Here is a 14,265-nt window from a genome sequence, read left to right on the forward strand (position 1 = left end):
CTCCTCTGCACCATGAGAGTGACCACCACGTCTGCCCTGCAGCACTGTGCGGGCTTGGGTCCCCCTCACCCGTCCTGCTGGCAGGACCAAGCGGGCTAGAATCTCACTTTGTTGAAGAGATTCATGGTTACATGGTGAGCACACCGCAGACCTGTGACCTGAGTCTCTATCCACCTCCCTTCCCCCCCTTGAAGGCAGTGACTCGGCCTGGCAGCTGTGAGGGGAGGAGCCGCCGTGACAGCTCTTGGGGATGCTGCCCACAGTGACTTCTATTCTGAGGATGACTGAGTGGCTCTGGACACAATTCTTTTTTAAATTTACTTATTAACTCTTATTTACATCCAAGTTAGTTAGCATATAATGATTTCAGGAGTAGCTTCTGTGATTCATCCCGTATGTATAACACCCAGTACTCATCCAACAACACCCTCTCTAAAGCCCCTTCCCCATTTAGCCCGTCCCCCTCCCTCAACCATCCAGGAACCCTCAGTCTGTTCTCTGTGTTTAAGAGTTTTTAAGAGTCTTTTATGTTTTGTCCCCCTTCTTGTTTTTATATTATTTTTGCTTTCCTTCTCTTATGTTCTTCTGTTTTGTATTTTAAATTCCACATATGAGTAAAATCATATGGTATCTGTCTTTCTCTGACTGGCTAATTTCACTTAGCATAATACCCTCTAGTTCCATCCATGTAGTTGCAAATGGCAAGATTTCATTCTTTTTGATTGCTGAGTGTGTGTGTGTGTGTGTGTGTGTGTGTGTGTGTGTGTACCACATCTTCTTTATCTATTCATCAGTCGATGGACATTGGGGCTCTTTCCATACTTTGGCTGTTGTCAATAGTGCTGCTATAAACATTGGGGTGCACGTGCCCCTTTGAAACAGCACTATTGTGTCCTTTGGATAAATACCTCGTAGCACAATTGCTGGGCCAGAGGGTGGTTCTACTTTTGACTCTCAGAGCCCTTCATTCTGTTTTCCAGTGTGGCTGTGCCAGTTTGCGTTCCCACCAGCACTGCAAAAGAGATCCTCTTTCTCTGCATCTTCGCCGACATCTGTTGTTGCCTGAGCTGTTGATTTTAGCCACTTGGACCGGTGTGACATAGCATCTCATTGTGGTTTTAATTTGTATTTCCCTGATGATGAGAGATGCTAAGAATTTTTTTTCTGAACACAATTCGTTTAGAAAATATTCCTGGGGCGCCCGGGGGGCTCAGCCGGTTAAGCGTCTGGCTCTCGGTTTCAGCTCAGGTCATGCTCTCACAGCTTCGTGGGATCGAGCCCCATGTCGGGCTCTGTGCTGCCAGTGTAGAGCCTGCCTGGGAATCTCTCTCTCCCTCTCTTGCTGTCCCTCCCCCCTTGTGATGTCTCTGTCTCTCTTGAAATAAATAAATGAACTTAAAAAGTTTTACAAAAAAAACCCTTTCGGCATAAAGCACCGTTTACTCTATGATTATTACATTAGTCATTGTGACCACTTCCATCCCAAATTCATTCCTGCTGAAGTGAATGGAATGTCTGTATGTGGCTGTGCGCAGCACGCCTCTGCTCAGTGAGCAGGCGGTGAGCCCTGGCTCTGGGTCACCGATGTGGCTATGACCCCAGGTCACAGGTGTGCCACAGGTGTGCTTGTCCCCTGTTGGTTTGGTGTCAGCTCTGTACTGTTCATATCATGTGTAGCTCATCCGGTCCTACAGTGATGCCGGATAATAAGCCGCCTCAGATCTCAAGAGCTTGCTTCAGAAAACGGCACAGCAGTGTCTTTATCCGCTTCCCATGTGACCCAGAAACGTCACTTGTAGGTTTTTACCCACGAGAATGGAACTGGATGAGTGTGTTTACAGCAGCATGTTCATGGTAGTCCCAGTGGAATGTGACCCAAGGTCTATCACCTCGTAAATGGCGTGGGGCACCACACAGCAACAGGGAGAGACGAGGTGTTATCACACACATGATGGAACTCAGAAACATCATGAGAAGTGAAAGAGGCACACAGGATGATGTACTGCATGCCTCACTTATGTGCCATTCCAGGAGGGGCGGATCTGAGCGACGGAGGAACTGTTTAGAGGGAGGAGACTGGTCTGTACTTTGATAGTATTGATGGTCACACTATTTCGTGCAGTTACCATGATGCATCAGACTCTACATTTTACGTGAGTGAATTGCATCATATGCAAATAACACCTCAGTATTATGAAAACCTCAGTGGCTTAAAATCGCATCAAACAAAGGCCTTTATTACCTCTTGTGAGTCTACAGCTGAGTAGCTTTCCTGGCTTGGCCAAGTTCACTGAGGTGTCCGTGGATGGCTGTGGGGGGGCTGGGCTCTCTCACCAGCTTGGGCGATACACTTGCTCTCCTCCAGTCCTGAAGTCGTTTGTGACCCAAAACTTTGTAGCTGGATGGTGGCAGGTAGTTGTTACAAGGAATTTCATCCTTCCTTTTGTTACTGTACCGATATTTGTATTTTGATCCATCCTTGAATCCTAAGGATAAATCACTCTTTCGTGGTGTATGAACCATTTAATGTGCCCCTGAGTTTGGCTTGATAGTGTTTTGTGGAGGATTTTTCTACCTATGTTCATCAGGGATATTTGCCTGTGGTTTCTTTTTTTATAGTGTCTGTCTGGCATAAGTATCAGGCTAATCCTACAACTTACATGAAATCACAAACACCACAGACAACTAAAGCAATCATGAGAAAGAAGAACAAGACTGGAGGCATCACATGTCCTGATTTCAAAATATATTACAAAGCTACAGTAATTAAAACAGTGTGGTCCTGGCCAGAGGCAGACATATAGGCCAACAGAATGAAACAGGGAGCCTGGAAACAAACCCAGGCAACTGAACTGATCTTCAACAAGGTACCAGGAACACACATGGGGAAGGAATTGTTTTGGAAGATGAGATCCACTTGCAAGAGGTTGAAATGGGACCCTTGTCATACACCATACGTGTAAGTGAGCTCAAAATGGGTTAGAGATTAAAGCACAGGATTTGAAACTGTAAAACCCCTAGGAGAAAACACAGAAAGAACCTTCATGACATTGGTCTTGACGGTGATTTCTTGGACGCAACACCAAAAGCACAAGCAACAAAACCCAGAAGTAGATGAGTGGGGCAACGTCAAACGACAATTTTCTGAATAGGAAAGGAAGCAGCTAACAGAATGAAAAGATGGTCCGCATTTCCATGTTTATTAAAATACTAAAGACACAGAAACAACTTAACTGTCCACCAACAGATGTGTGGACACACACACACATGCAAATACATACAGACATATACCCACACATATACATGCAAATATATAGACACATACATCTGCATATACACATATGTACACAGGTACCCCCACGTATACACACATATCCATACACACATAAATATACATATGCATACATAAATGCCAATATAAATACACATGTACACACATACATATACATATGTACCCATGTACACATGCATATACACATGCATACATACACCCACATACACATATATACACATGCACACAGACATATGTAGGTGTATATATACACGTATACACACATACATAAATAGACACATATAGACACATGTATACACGTATGCACATACACATATGTGCACATGCACACAAATACATACACACATGTGCACACACATACACACATGCACACAGTGGAATATTATTCATCCTTAGAAGAGGACATCCTGCCTTACATGATCACATGGGTGAACCTGGAGGACATCGTGCTAAATGAAATAAGCCAGAAACAGAAGGCCACATGCTGCACGGTCCCGCGTCCATGAGGCACCTAGAAGAGGCCGATTCATAGAAACAGAGTAGAGCGGTGCTTGCCCGGAGGTGGCCGAGAGACAGGGACTTGTGGTTCAATGGGCACAGAGTCTCAGTTACACAAGTAAGCTCTAGAGATTCGCCGTGTGACACGGCTCACTTGGACAACACTGGGACATGCACTTGAAAAGTTTGAGAAAAGAAGGTTGTGGTGGCAGAGCCCAGGGTGGCCCATGTACCCCTGGTGAATAATTCTTGAGAGCGAATGGAACCTTTTTCCTTCTTCAAAAGCAAGTTCTTTTTTTTTTTTTAAGTTTATTTATTCATTTTTGAGAGAGAAACAGAGGCAGTGCAACTGGGGGAGGAGCATAGAGGGTTGGGGCGGGGAGAGAGAGAGAGAGTCCCCAGCAGGCCCCCAGCTGTCAGTGCCTGATGTGGGGCTTGAACTCATGAACTGAGAGATCATGACCTGAGCCGAAACCAAGAGGCAGATGCTTAACCAACCGAATCCCCCAGGCACCCCCCAAGCAAGTTCTTTATTGTCCAACCAATCATCAGCTGTTTACCGGGGCCTAAGACTGTACTTGGCACATTGTGTTAGGGCAGATACAAAAGCAGAAAGCACAGTGTCTGTCAATTTGAGGAATACAACCTAAACATTTCTCAGGAATTACTCTATAGTTAAAAGTGAAATCTGTTCCCTGTCTTTGGACACGTAAGAATTGGAGGAAAAGAAACATGGATTTGGAGAAGTCTGGGGCCAGCTTGCTCCCTGCAGGCTCAAGACCAACCACCCAACAGAGAAAAAAATAAAAAAATAAAAATCTGGGCAGGGGCACCTGGGTGGCTCAGTTGGTTAAGTGTCGACTTTGGCTCAGATCATGATCCCACGATTCGTGGGTTGGAACCCCGTAATGAGCTCTGCGCTGACAGCTCAGAGCCTGGAGCCTGCTTCAGAGTCTGTCTCCCTCTCTCTCTGCCCCTCCCCAGCTCACACTGTCTCTGTCTCTCAAAAATAAATAAACATTAAAAAAAATAAATCTGGATTTATTTGCCAGTATTACAATGAGCATTTTTAAAAGTCAACTTTTAAAAATGTCTATTTTTGAGAGAGAATGGGGAGGAAGGAGAGAGAGAAAGACATCTGAAGCAGGCCCCATGCTGTCTGTGCAGAGCCCAACTTGGGGTTCAAACTCATGAACCATGAGACCATGACCTGAGCCGAAATCAAGAGTCACACTTTCAACCGACTGAGCCACCGAGCTGTCCCTTAAAAGTCAACATTTAGGGGGCCTGGGTGGCTCAGTCGGTTAAGCATCTAACTCTTGACCTCGGCTCAGGTCATGTTCTTGCAGCTTGTGAGTCTGAGCCCACGTCAGGCTCTGCACTGATGGCACAGAACCTGCGTGGGATTCTGTGTCTCCTTCTCTGCCCTGCTTGTGCTCATTCTCTTGCTCTCTCTCAAAATAAATAAATAGACTAAAAAAAAAGTCAACATTTTAAAGAGAACCATTACACCTCACATTGATCCTGGTATGAAATTTCTTCCTAGTAATACAACTACATTGCTAACAATAAATAAGTTCTACTTTTGTTAAAATTTGTCTTATATTCCCCTTCTCTCCTTTAGAAAGACTTTAAAAAGGTTAAGCGGTGGAAGTGCTTGGGTACAAACGTGGCCAACGGCTTTCTGGGCTCCAGATTGCTGAGTGAGACCAGCTCATATCCAGCTCAGTTTTATTAATACTTTGAGGACAACATAAGGCACTGAGAGTGGACAGGAACCAGCAGACATGCAAAGTGGATGAGACATCACCCCGGTGATGACAGGTTCTGTGGGACTCCCTCTGGTTCTGGCCCTCCTGGCCTCCAGGGAGCTGCCGTGGCCTCAGCGCTGACAGCAGCCAGAAAGAGAATGGGGGCCTCCTGCAGGTGCAAGGAGATGAATTCTGCCAAGAGCCTGAGGGGGCTTGGAAGTGGGTTTCACCCCAGCTGACATCTGACTGAAGTCTGGCAAGGCCCTGAGCAGAGGGCCTGTGGAGACCATGAGACACGAAATAGCGGTGAGCTCCTAACCTGCGATAATCTATCGCAGCCCTGGAAAACTAATATGGGTGGTTAAGGGCAGGGGGGTGGAATGTGAAGCTGAAGGTAATTTTAAATTAAGCAGTTATAGAAAAGGCTTTTAAGTATGGGCATGAGACTCATCTGAGACTACTTAGACAGCACTTTCCCAGACTCCACAGGTGCTTTTGGCCACAGGCAGGTGACCTAGGCCGCAGCCTCTCCAGAGGCTGGTCCCCTAGAGCCACTCTCAGGAACTTCTCAGAACTCTCCTGTAAGGCCTGGGCCAGCTCGTTCTGAATGTCTGCAGTAGTGATAAATGTCCACCTTGGATAGTGACCCATTTTTTGGAAAACCAGCCATGGTTGCCGTGTGCAATTTTCCCCGAGTCCAGGATCGTTGGCTGGCAGGTTCTTCCAGCACCTTGAAGGCACTGCCTCTCTGACTTTCATAGAAGCTGCTGGGACATCAGCTTCTGGTTCCCTGGGAGCATCTGCCTCTCTCCTGGCTGCTTCTAAGAGTTTCTCTCTGTCTTTGATGTCCTGTAATTTTAGTATAATAGTCTGGGCATGGTTTGTATTTATTCTGCTTGGATTTTTATTGTTCATCAGTTCTGGAATATTCTTAACTATGGTCTCATCAAATATTGCTCTATAACAGGGACACACCATTTTTTTCAAGTTTATTTATTTACTTTGAGAGCGACAAAGAGAGCGTGAGCAGAGGAGGGGCAGAGAGAGAGAATCCCAAGCAGGCTCTGAGCTGTCAGCACAGAGCCCGACGCGGGGCTTGACCCACAAAACTGTGAGATTATGACCTGAGGCAAAACCAAGAGTTAGACACTTAGCTGACTGAGTCACCCAGGTGCCCCAGGGTCACCCAGTGTATCCCATGGGCTGGCCAGTCTCACTGTTCCTGCCCACCCGCCCTGATGTTCACAGGCCACCACTGATCTGCTTTCTGTCACTGTCGATTTTCTAGATTTTCATATATCACACTTTTCCCATTTGACATCAATACTTTGAGACCATCTATGTTGCCCGTATCAAGAGTTCATTCCTCTTTATTGCTGATAAACCCAGTATGTGGATGCACCATGATTTGCTTATCCACCTTCTGAAAGACATTTGAGGTGTTTCTGGCTTGGGGTATCACAAAGAGACCTGCTGTGAACATACAATTAGAGGCCTCGAAACATTTTGTTGACATTTATTTATTTTGGAGACAGAGAGAGACAGAGCATGAGCAGGGGAGGGACGGAGAGAGAGAGACACACAGAATCGGAAGCAGGCAGGCTTGGGGCTTGAACCCACGAACTGTGAGATCATGACCTGAGCCGGAGTCAGATACTCAACTGACTGAGCCCCCAGGCGCCCCAAGTTATAGGTCTTTGAAAGGACATATGCTTTATTTCTTTTGGGTAAATACCTCAAAATGTGATGGGGGGCTTAGGGTGGGGTACGTGTTTAATGTTTCAGGAAGCTCCATTTATTTTCCAAAATGGTTATGCCATTTACGTTCCAACCAAGACAAGCTTGGAAAATGTCTTCTCTCAGGTGGTGGCTTGTATTTTTATTATTTTAACTGTGTCTTTGAAGATCATAAAATTTTTTAAATCTTTATTTATTTTTGAAAGAGAGACAGACCATGAGCAGGGGAGGGGTAGAGAGATGAGACATAGAATCTGAAGCAGCTCTAGGCTCTGAGCTGTCAACACAGAGTTGGATGTGGGGCTTGAATGCATGAACCACGAGTTCATGACCAGAGTTGGTCAGATGCTCAAGCGACTGAATCACCCAGGCACCACCTATAAAGATTTACAGTTTGTTGAAGTCCAGTTGAAGCTTTTTTTCTTTTATGCACTTTGGTTTGCTTTTATGTCAAAGAAATTTTCGCCCAACCCAAAGGAAAAAAGATTTCCTCAAATGTTTTCTTCTAGGAGGTTTAGATTATATTTAGGACTATGAGTTATTGGTAATATGGTGTGAGGTATGGATCAAAGCCTATTTTGGGGAAAAATATCTAAATTTTCCAGCATTATTTGTTGAAAAGGCTATTATTTTTCCATTAAATTGCCTTTTGCACGTTTGTCAAAAATCGGTTGTCTTTATATGTGTGGCTCCATTTCTGTCGTCTCTCTACTCCGACCTGCTGATCTGTGTCTCACTTGATGCCAATACTACACCGTCTTACCACTGTGGCTTTATAATAAAATTTGATATCAGATAGTGTTAGTCTTCCAAATCTGTGGCTCTTTTTCAAGTTGTTTTGAAAATTCTAGGTCCTTTGCTTTCCATCTAAACTTGAGAATCAGTTCGGTAATCTCTTAAGAGAAAGCTGCTTTGATTCTGATTGAGAGTGCAATGAATCTATAGATAAATCTGGGGAGCATTGTCACCCTAACATTTTTGAGCGTTTTAACCAGTTAACATGGTTTACATCTCCATTTCTTTAAGTCTTCTTTAATGTTCTAAGCAATATTTTGCAGTTTTGAGAGTACAGCTCTTGCACATTTTTTGTAAGATTTACATGTAGCTATTTTGGTTTTTTTGATACAAGTAGAAATGGTATCTGAAAAATATTTTAATTTCCTGTTGTTTGTCACTGGTATATAGAAATATAATTGATTTATGAAAAACAAGCTTTATTGTAGATTCCATGAGTTTCCTCTTTGCTCACCAAGTTGGCCACAAATAAAGACGGGGTCAGAGGTATCCGGGTGGTAAACCCCTTGCTCCTGGGCTTTGCACTCAAGCCCTCTCTGCTTTGCCAAGTCCACTCCATTTATCCAGTTTCTGGAGTTTTGTTGCTGCTCTCCTCTCTGTCATTGTCCTTATCTTATGGCTTCCTTTCCCATTCTGTGGGATCTGAGGAGAGAGAATCCACTATCTTTAACTGAAAACTGTGTCCTCACTGGGACTGGGTAGGGGACAGAGGAGGCCTTGGAGAGGGCCTGGCGGGGGCAGGGGGCGGGTGTCAGTGGGACTTCTGGCGGTGAGGTGGTCCAGCCCACAGAGTTCTGTCTCCTCATCTGCTCATGGGTCATCCTGGTTCTCGCGGCTCTGGGGCATGGGGCAGGTCTGGCGCCACACTGCAGGCCGAGGGAGCCTGGCCTCCCACTGCCGCTCAGACCAGAGTAGGGGCCTTTTCTGTGTCTGCTGCGATGGCCCCCAACTTCACAGTGAGCAGAGAAAGGAGTAGAAATATCCGTCTTCCAGAGTCTGAGAAAACAGAACAAATGGAGCATCAGTTCTGGCCCGGATGAGGAAGGAGCCGTCTGGGTGCTCCCAGGGGACGCAGGGGTCACTCTCATGGTCTCCAGTCCTATGGCTGCTCCAGGGCACATGGGGATGGAGCAGCTGAGCCTGCAGGATGTTTCCATCCATCTGGGGGAGGGGTGCTTGGAACATGTGAGTACAGTAGACAGACAGACAGACACAGGTGGACACCCCGGAGCTGGGACAGTTTAGGGCAGGTCTTTCTATGTGAGCCCCACTTGGGGTCAAGCTTGTGAGAGGGGTCAGGGAAGAGGGGACTGTCCCCCTCAGTGTCCTTGGGTGGGAGCTGCTGCCTGACAGGAGCAGATGGGGATGTCCTGGTGATCACAGCACCTAGGTAGGGGTTGGTGAGGCCTGGCTCACAGGTCCCAGTAAGAATTTGGGAATTTAGCCTGTGGACAATAGGCGTCTGATGGCAGAGTCAAGTGAGTGAGTGAGGAGTAGGACACCAGGGTGGTCCCAGCAGGGGTCCTGCTCGGGTACAGTGTGGAGGGGGACAGAGTGAGCACAGGTGGATGCCAATATTATGGCACGAGGTCTCTCTGTCCCCCCTGGAGTGGCAGTCATTCCAGTTTGGGGGGCCCATGTGGAGTGGGGGCTGTTGAAGGGCCTGGAGCCCAGGACAGGGTTCTGCTGCTGCCTCTGGGGTATGGGTGAGGAATCGTCCTGGGCCAGGTGTGGCCTGGGGAGAAGGGGCTAGCTCAGAGGAGGCTGCTCCTTGCAGCTCTGCGGAGTCTGGTAGGGAGCTCGCTCGGAGCTGGGAGAGCTAAGGACTGCGCGCCCTCCCAGCCGAGGCCTGGCCTGTTCCTTGCACCTCACTCCTGCCCTGAATGGGCTCTGTCCCTTTTCCCTCAGCCCCTCCCTCCTCAAGCCCTTCCCACAAGCCTACTGGGCAACAAGCAGCCCCCGCCCCCTTCTCTGGCTGACCTGGCAGGTTTGTCCCCTACCCTCCCCCTCCCCCACTCCCACTTGACAAGTCATCCGCTTACAAACCCAGTGGAACAGGTCTGTCCTCAGCTTCCCCCTGGCTGGGTCCTGACGCAGCCCTGGGCCACCTCTCCCGGCCTCAGCCGCCCTTGCTGAGGGTGCTTCTCTGCTCCCCCCCCACCCCCACTGGTGACCGTCTCCGGACGCCCGACTGCTCACCCTCTGTCCACGGATGACCCTCAAAGTTCCATTTCTGGCCACTTTTCTCTGGAGCTCCAGAGCCAGGAACCAGACTGCTTCTTGGGCTTTCCAGGGTCCTGCTCCTCAGACCTGCCCATCTGGGAAGATGGACAGCTGACCACCCAGCCTCGGGTGGCCCAGAGCTCGGGCTCCTCCCGTGGGCGGCTCTGTAGCCTCACAGTCCTGCCTCATCCCTGGGCTCCCGCTTCCGCTCCGCGCCCCACATCCCACGTTAGAACAGCCCCCAATCCTGTCAGAACATCCGGAAGTTAGAACAGTCTTCTCGGGGGTGCCTGGGTGGCTCATTCGGTTAAGCATCCAACTTCCGCTCAGATCATGATCTCACAGTTTGTGGGTTTGAGCCCTGTGTCAGGCTGTGTGCTGACAGCTCAGAGCACGGATCCTGTGTCTCCCTCTCTCTCTGCTTCTCACTTGCTTGTGGTCTGTCTCTCTCTCACTCTCAAAAATAAATAAACATTAAAAATATTAAAGAAAAAGTAATATCTTCTAGAAACTCAAATATGATTTTATGTGGCTGTGCTTTCACCGGCTCTGCAGAGACCAGAGTCCAAGAGCCCATGAACCCCTCCAACAGGCCCTGGCCTCCTCCCTCCCCATTTCTCTTCTGTCTTTGGTTTCGGGCCCCTGCCCAGCAACCCAAACCAACACTACAGTCTTGTGTTGTGCAGGCTTCCTTATGCCGCACCCCTCTCCGCCCAGTCTCTGACCTCTCCCTGTGCACTCGAGGGGGGCTCTCACCCGGTGTCGCTGACCTCCTCTGGCCCAGCTGCAGACCTGTCTCTCCAACATGAAGGTGGGAGTGTGTCTCTTTTTAAGCTCTCCAGTGGCTTTCAGCTCTGCAGGATGGTGTTCAGGTAACACCTTATCTGTCCAGCGGGTGGCCTTGCATCCCAGCACCTTCTGCTCTGTGGCTGTATTCACGACATTGCTGGCCTCCTGTGGTGTACTCCATACTCGCTGGGCCTGGCTGCACAGCACCCATGCCCCGCCTGGACCAGGCCCTGGCTCCACAGCACTCGTGCCCCCACTGGACCAGGTCGTGAGTCCCTGGTGCCTTGGAGGCCCTGCTGTGTGGTGGGCCTGAACCTGAGCTGTGTCTGTTGCTTCTGGGAGTCTAAGCCAGGCTGTGAATTCCCTGGCCCAGCTGGTCTCTGCAGGGCCACACAGCACCCAGCGAGAGGCTGGCACTCAACACTTGCTTGATGAACTGACAAACCAGGAGCCAAGAGTATGCTTGCCCCATTTCTTACAGAGATCACGTTATAGAAGCTTGTTTTGAAAGCATATCCATCATGGCAGGGGGAGGTGCCTGAAATTTTAGGCTTACAGGCACCTTGCCGGGGACATCTGCTCTGTCCTAGTGGCTGCCATGGCAGTGGGGTCTGTGCCAACACCTTTGGTAAGGACGCAAAGATGGGTTGGCCAGTGCTGGTCGGTACAGCAGGAGCTCCATGCTTAGCTCTGCTCAAGAGTCCTGGCGCAAGAGGCCAAGGGGGGATTTGGCCCCCGCTCCTTGAGTGTCAGAGCCCCTCACGGCCCAGCACCACCTCGTAACTCAACGGACAGTTTGCTGTTACCTCACTGCCCTGCACTACGCGAGCCCTTGCCCTCGGGAACACTGTGTTCAAGGTGGGGCCTGGTCAGCACAAGGCCCATCACACCCACTGAGCCCAGTGTGTGCTGAATGAGTGGCCTGGAACCTCAGTCTCCAGTGTGTTCCCGTGGTGGCCCTGAGAGTGAAGCTCAAGGTCCCCATCGTCCTTTGCGTAAGATGAACATTCTAGGTTTCCCCAACCTTGCCAGCATAGTTGACAATCACCTGAAATCCTGCACAGTCACCACAAGGTTTCTGACCAACTGTCGGGCTGTGTCTGCACACAGGCTGGGGGCGGGCCTCATGACTCTAGAAGCCACGTGGAAAGCTCACGGCTCCACCACAGCGCCTTCTGAAGCCAGGGCACCAAGCATCTCAGGACCGCAGAGGGGGGCTCCTCTGGGACCCTAGGTCCTGCCCTCCCGGGTCAGCCAAGCATGTAGCCAGTGTGGATGCCATTGTATCTCCCCTTGGTGACAAGGTGTGTGTGGGGGCTGTTGGCAGGGCTGGCAGTAGGCTGGCAGCACAGCAGGGCCAAAGCGAGCAGCTCGCTGGAGCTCTTATGCCACGTGCACAGAGCAGGGAGGCCACAGTTTGGTAGATGGTCGGAGGAGGCGGGAGGGGCTGAACGGTGGGAGTCCCTGGTGGGAACACCCCACCCCCCCAGCCCGGTGCCGGCACAGAATCAGAGCTGTGGCTCAGGGCCCGCATACACTTCCACGCCTGGCCTTGCTCACTTCACCTGCTCCCAACAGAGAGGAGCACTGCTCGCAGGGACCTTGGTCACAGGGACGCTGGTCAGGAGATGTGGCTGCAGCGGCAGTTCTGGTTTTCATGTGGGAACCTCCTCTACTCCTCGGAGACTTATTTGCTCTGCTGTGTGTCAACACCTGCCCTGGGCATCAACCTGCATGGCACAATAACTGCAGGGGGTCATGGTGCTGCAGCGGACCGGGCCTCTGGGGGCCTGGCCAGAGGAGGCAGTGCCCAGCAGCGGCTGCCTGGGGCCTCAGCAAGGAGGTGGCGCCAGGCCTGCATCCTGGCCACTCTGCTCCTACATGATGTGGGGGACGGGGGTGTTCCCACCTGGAGTGGGGGTATTGGCACCCTTGTGGCAGCAGCTTTAAAGTGTCCCAGGATGATGCCTTGTATGGCACAGGGTCAGGGTGAGGGGCTCCACACGGGGTGCCTGTTCCAGGCATTGGGAAGGGGTAAGCCAGTTGGGGTGGTCAAGGCTGTTTACTGGGCAGGCCCCACTCAGATGAGGGGCAGGAAGGACTCTGCCTCCAGCTCCTCACCCCACTGGAACCACTCAGGAGATAAACAGAAGTCCCAGAGGTCTGAAGTGGGTCCGAGGGAGCGTGGGGTCCTAGGAAAGCCCCTAGGACAAGAACCCCAGGGCCTGGGCCGCCCTCTGCACAGCTTTGCGGAGGGCATCCTTGACCTCCTGGTTCCGCAGGCAGTAGATGATGGGGTTGAGCAGGGGCGTGAGCACTGTGTAGACCACAGACACCACCTTGTTGAGGTCAAAGGAGTAGATGGCGCGTGGCCGGGCGTAGATGAAGAGGGAGGCGGAGTAGAAGATGACCACCACTGCCAGGTGCGAGGCACAGGTGGAAAAGGCTTTGTGGCGGCCGGCGGCAGACGGGATGCGGAGCACGGTGCTGAGGATGGCGGCGTATGAGAAGATGGTGAGCAGCAGCGGCCCCAGCAGGATGAGCAGTGCCAGGAGGAAGTCGACCAGCTCCGCCACAGACATGTCGGAGCATGCCAGGTTCAGCAGGGGGGACACGTCGCAGAAGAAGTGGTTCATGACGTTGGGGCCGCAGTAGCCCAGGCGTGAGATGAAGAAGACCTTTCCCAGGGAGACGGTGAAGCCCGAGAGCCAGGAGCTGGCGGCCAGGAAGCTGCAGAGGCCGGGGCTCATGATGGCTGGGTAGCGCAGGGGGCTGCAGATGGCCACATAGCGGTCGTAGGCCATGACGCCCAGGAGCGTGCACTCGGTGCAGGCCAGCGCCAGGAAGAAATAGAGCTGCGCCATGCAGCCTGTGAAGGAGATGTGTCGGAACTGGGGCTCCGCCAGGCTGAGCAGCATCTTGGGCACGGTGACAGACACGTACCACACCTCCAGGAAGGACAGGTTGCTGAGGAAGACATACATGGGCTTATGCAGCGGGGAGCTGACGCGGATCACGGCGATGATGAGCACGTTCTCTGTGACGGTCAGCGTGTAGGCCAGCGTGAACAGCACCAGCAGGCACACGTGGAGGCCCAGTGAGCCCGGGAAGCCCACCAGGATGAATTCTGTCACCTCCGAGCGATTGTCCCCGACGGACATGGTGTGCACCTGGTGGCAG

The 14,265-nt window shown here is 50.7% G+C and overlaps 1 protein-coding gene and 1 non-coding gene across 2 annotated transcripts; one reads left to right on the forward strand and one right to left on the reverse strand.

Moving 5' to 3' along the window:
- Positions 1-4,455: 4,455 nt before the first annotated feature.
- Positions 4,456-4,587, forward strand: LOC115286187. Its single transcript, XR_003905932.1, has one exon. It is a non-coding gene; the product is annotated as a small nucleolar RNA SNORA38 (small nucleolar RNA).
- Positions 4,588-13,289: 8,702 nt separating this feature from the next.
- On the reverse strand, positions 13,290-14,246 carry LOC115274157 (olfactory receptor 226-like). The gene has a single exon (XM_029917573.1). It carries the CDS (start codon positions 14,244-14,246, stop codon positions 13,290-13,292), a length of 957 nt encoding a protein of 318 aa, XP_029773433.1.
- Positions 14,247-14,265: the final 19 nt, after the last annotated feature.

The sequence above is a fragment of the Suricata suricatta genome, chromosome 2 (assembly GCF_006229205.1).
Source record: "Suricata suricatta isolate VVHF042 chromosome 2, meerkat_22Aug2017_6uvM2_HiC, whole genome shotgun sequence".
Classification (NCBI taxonomy): Eukaryota; Metazoa; Chordata; class Mammalia; order Carnivora; family Herpestidae; genus Suricata; species Suricata suricatta.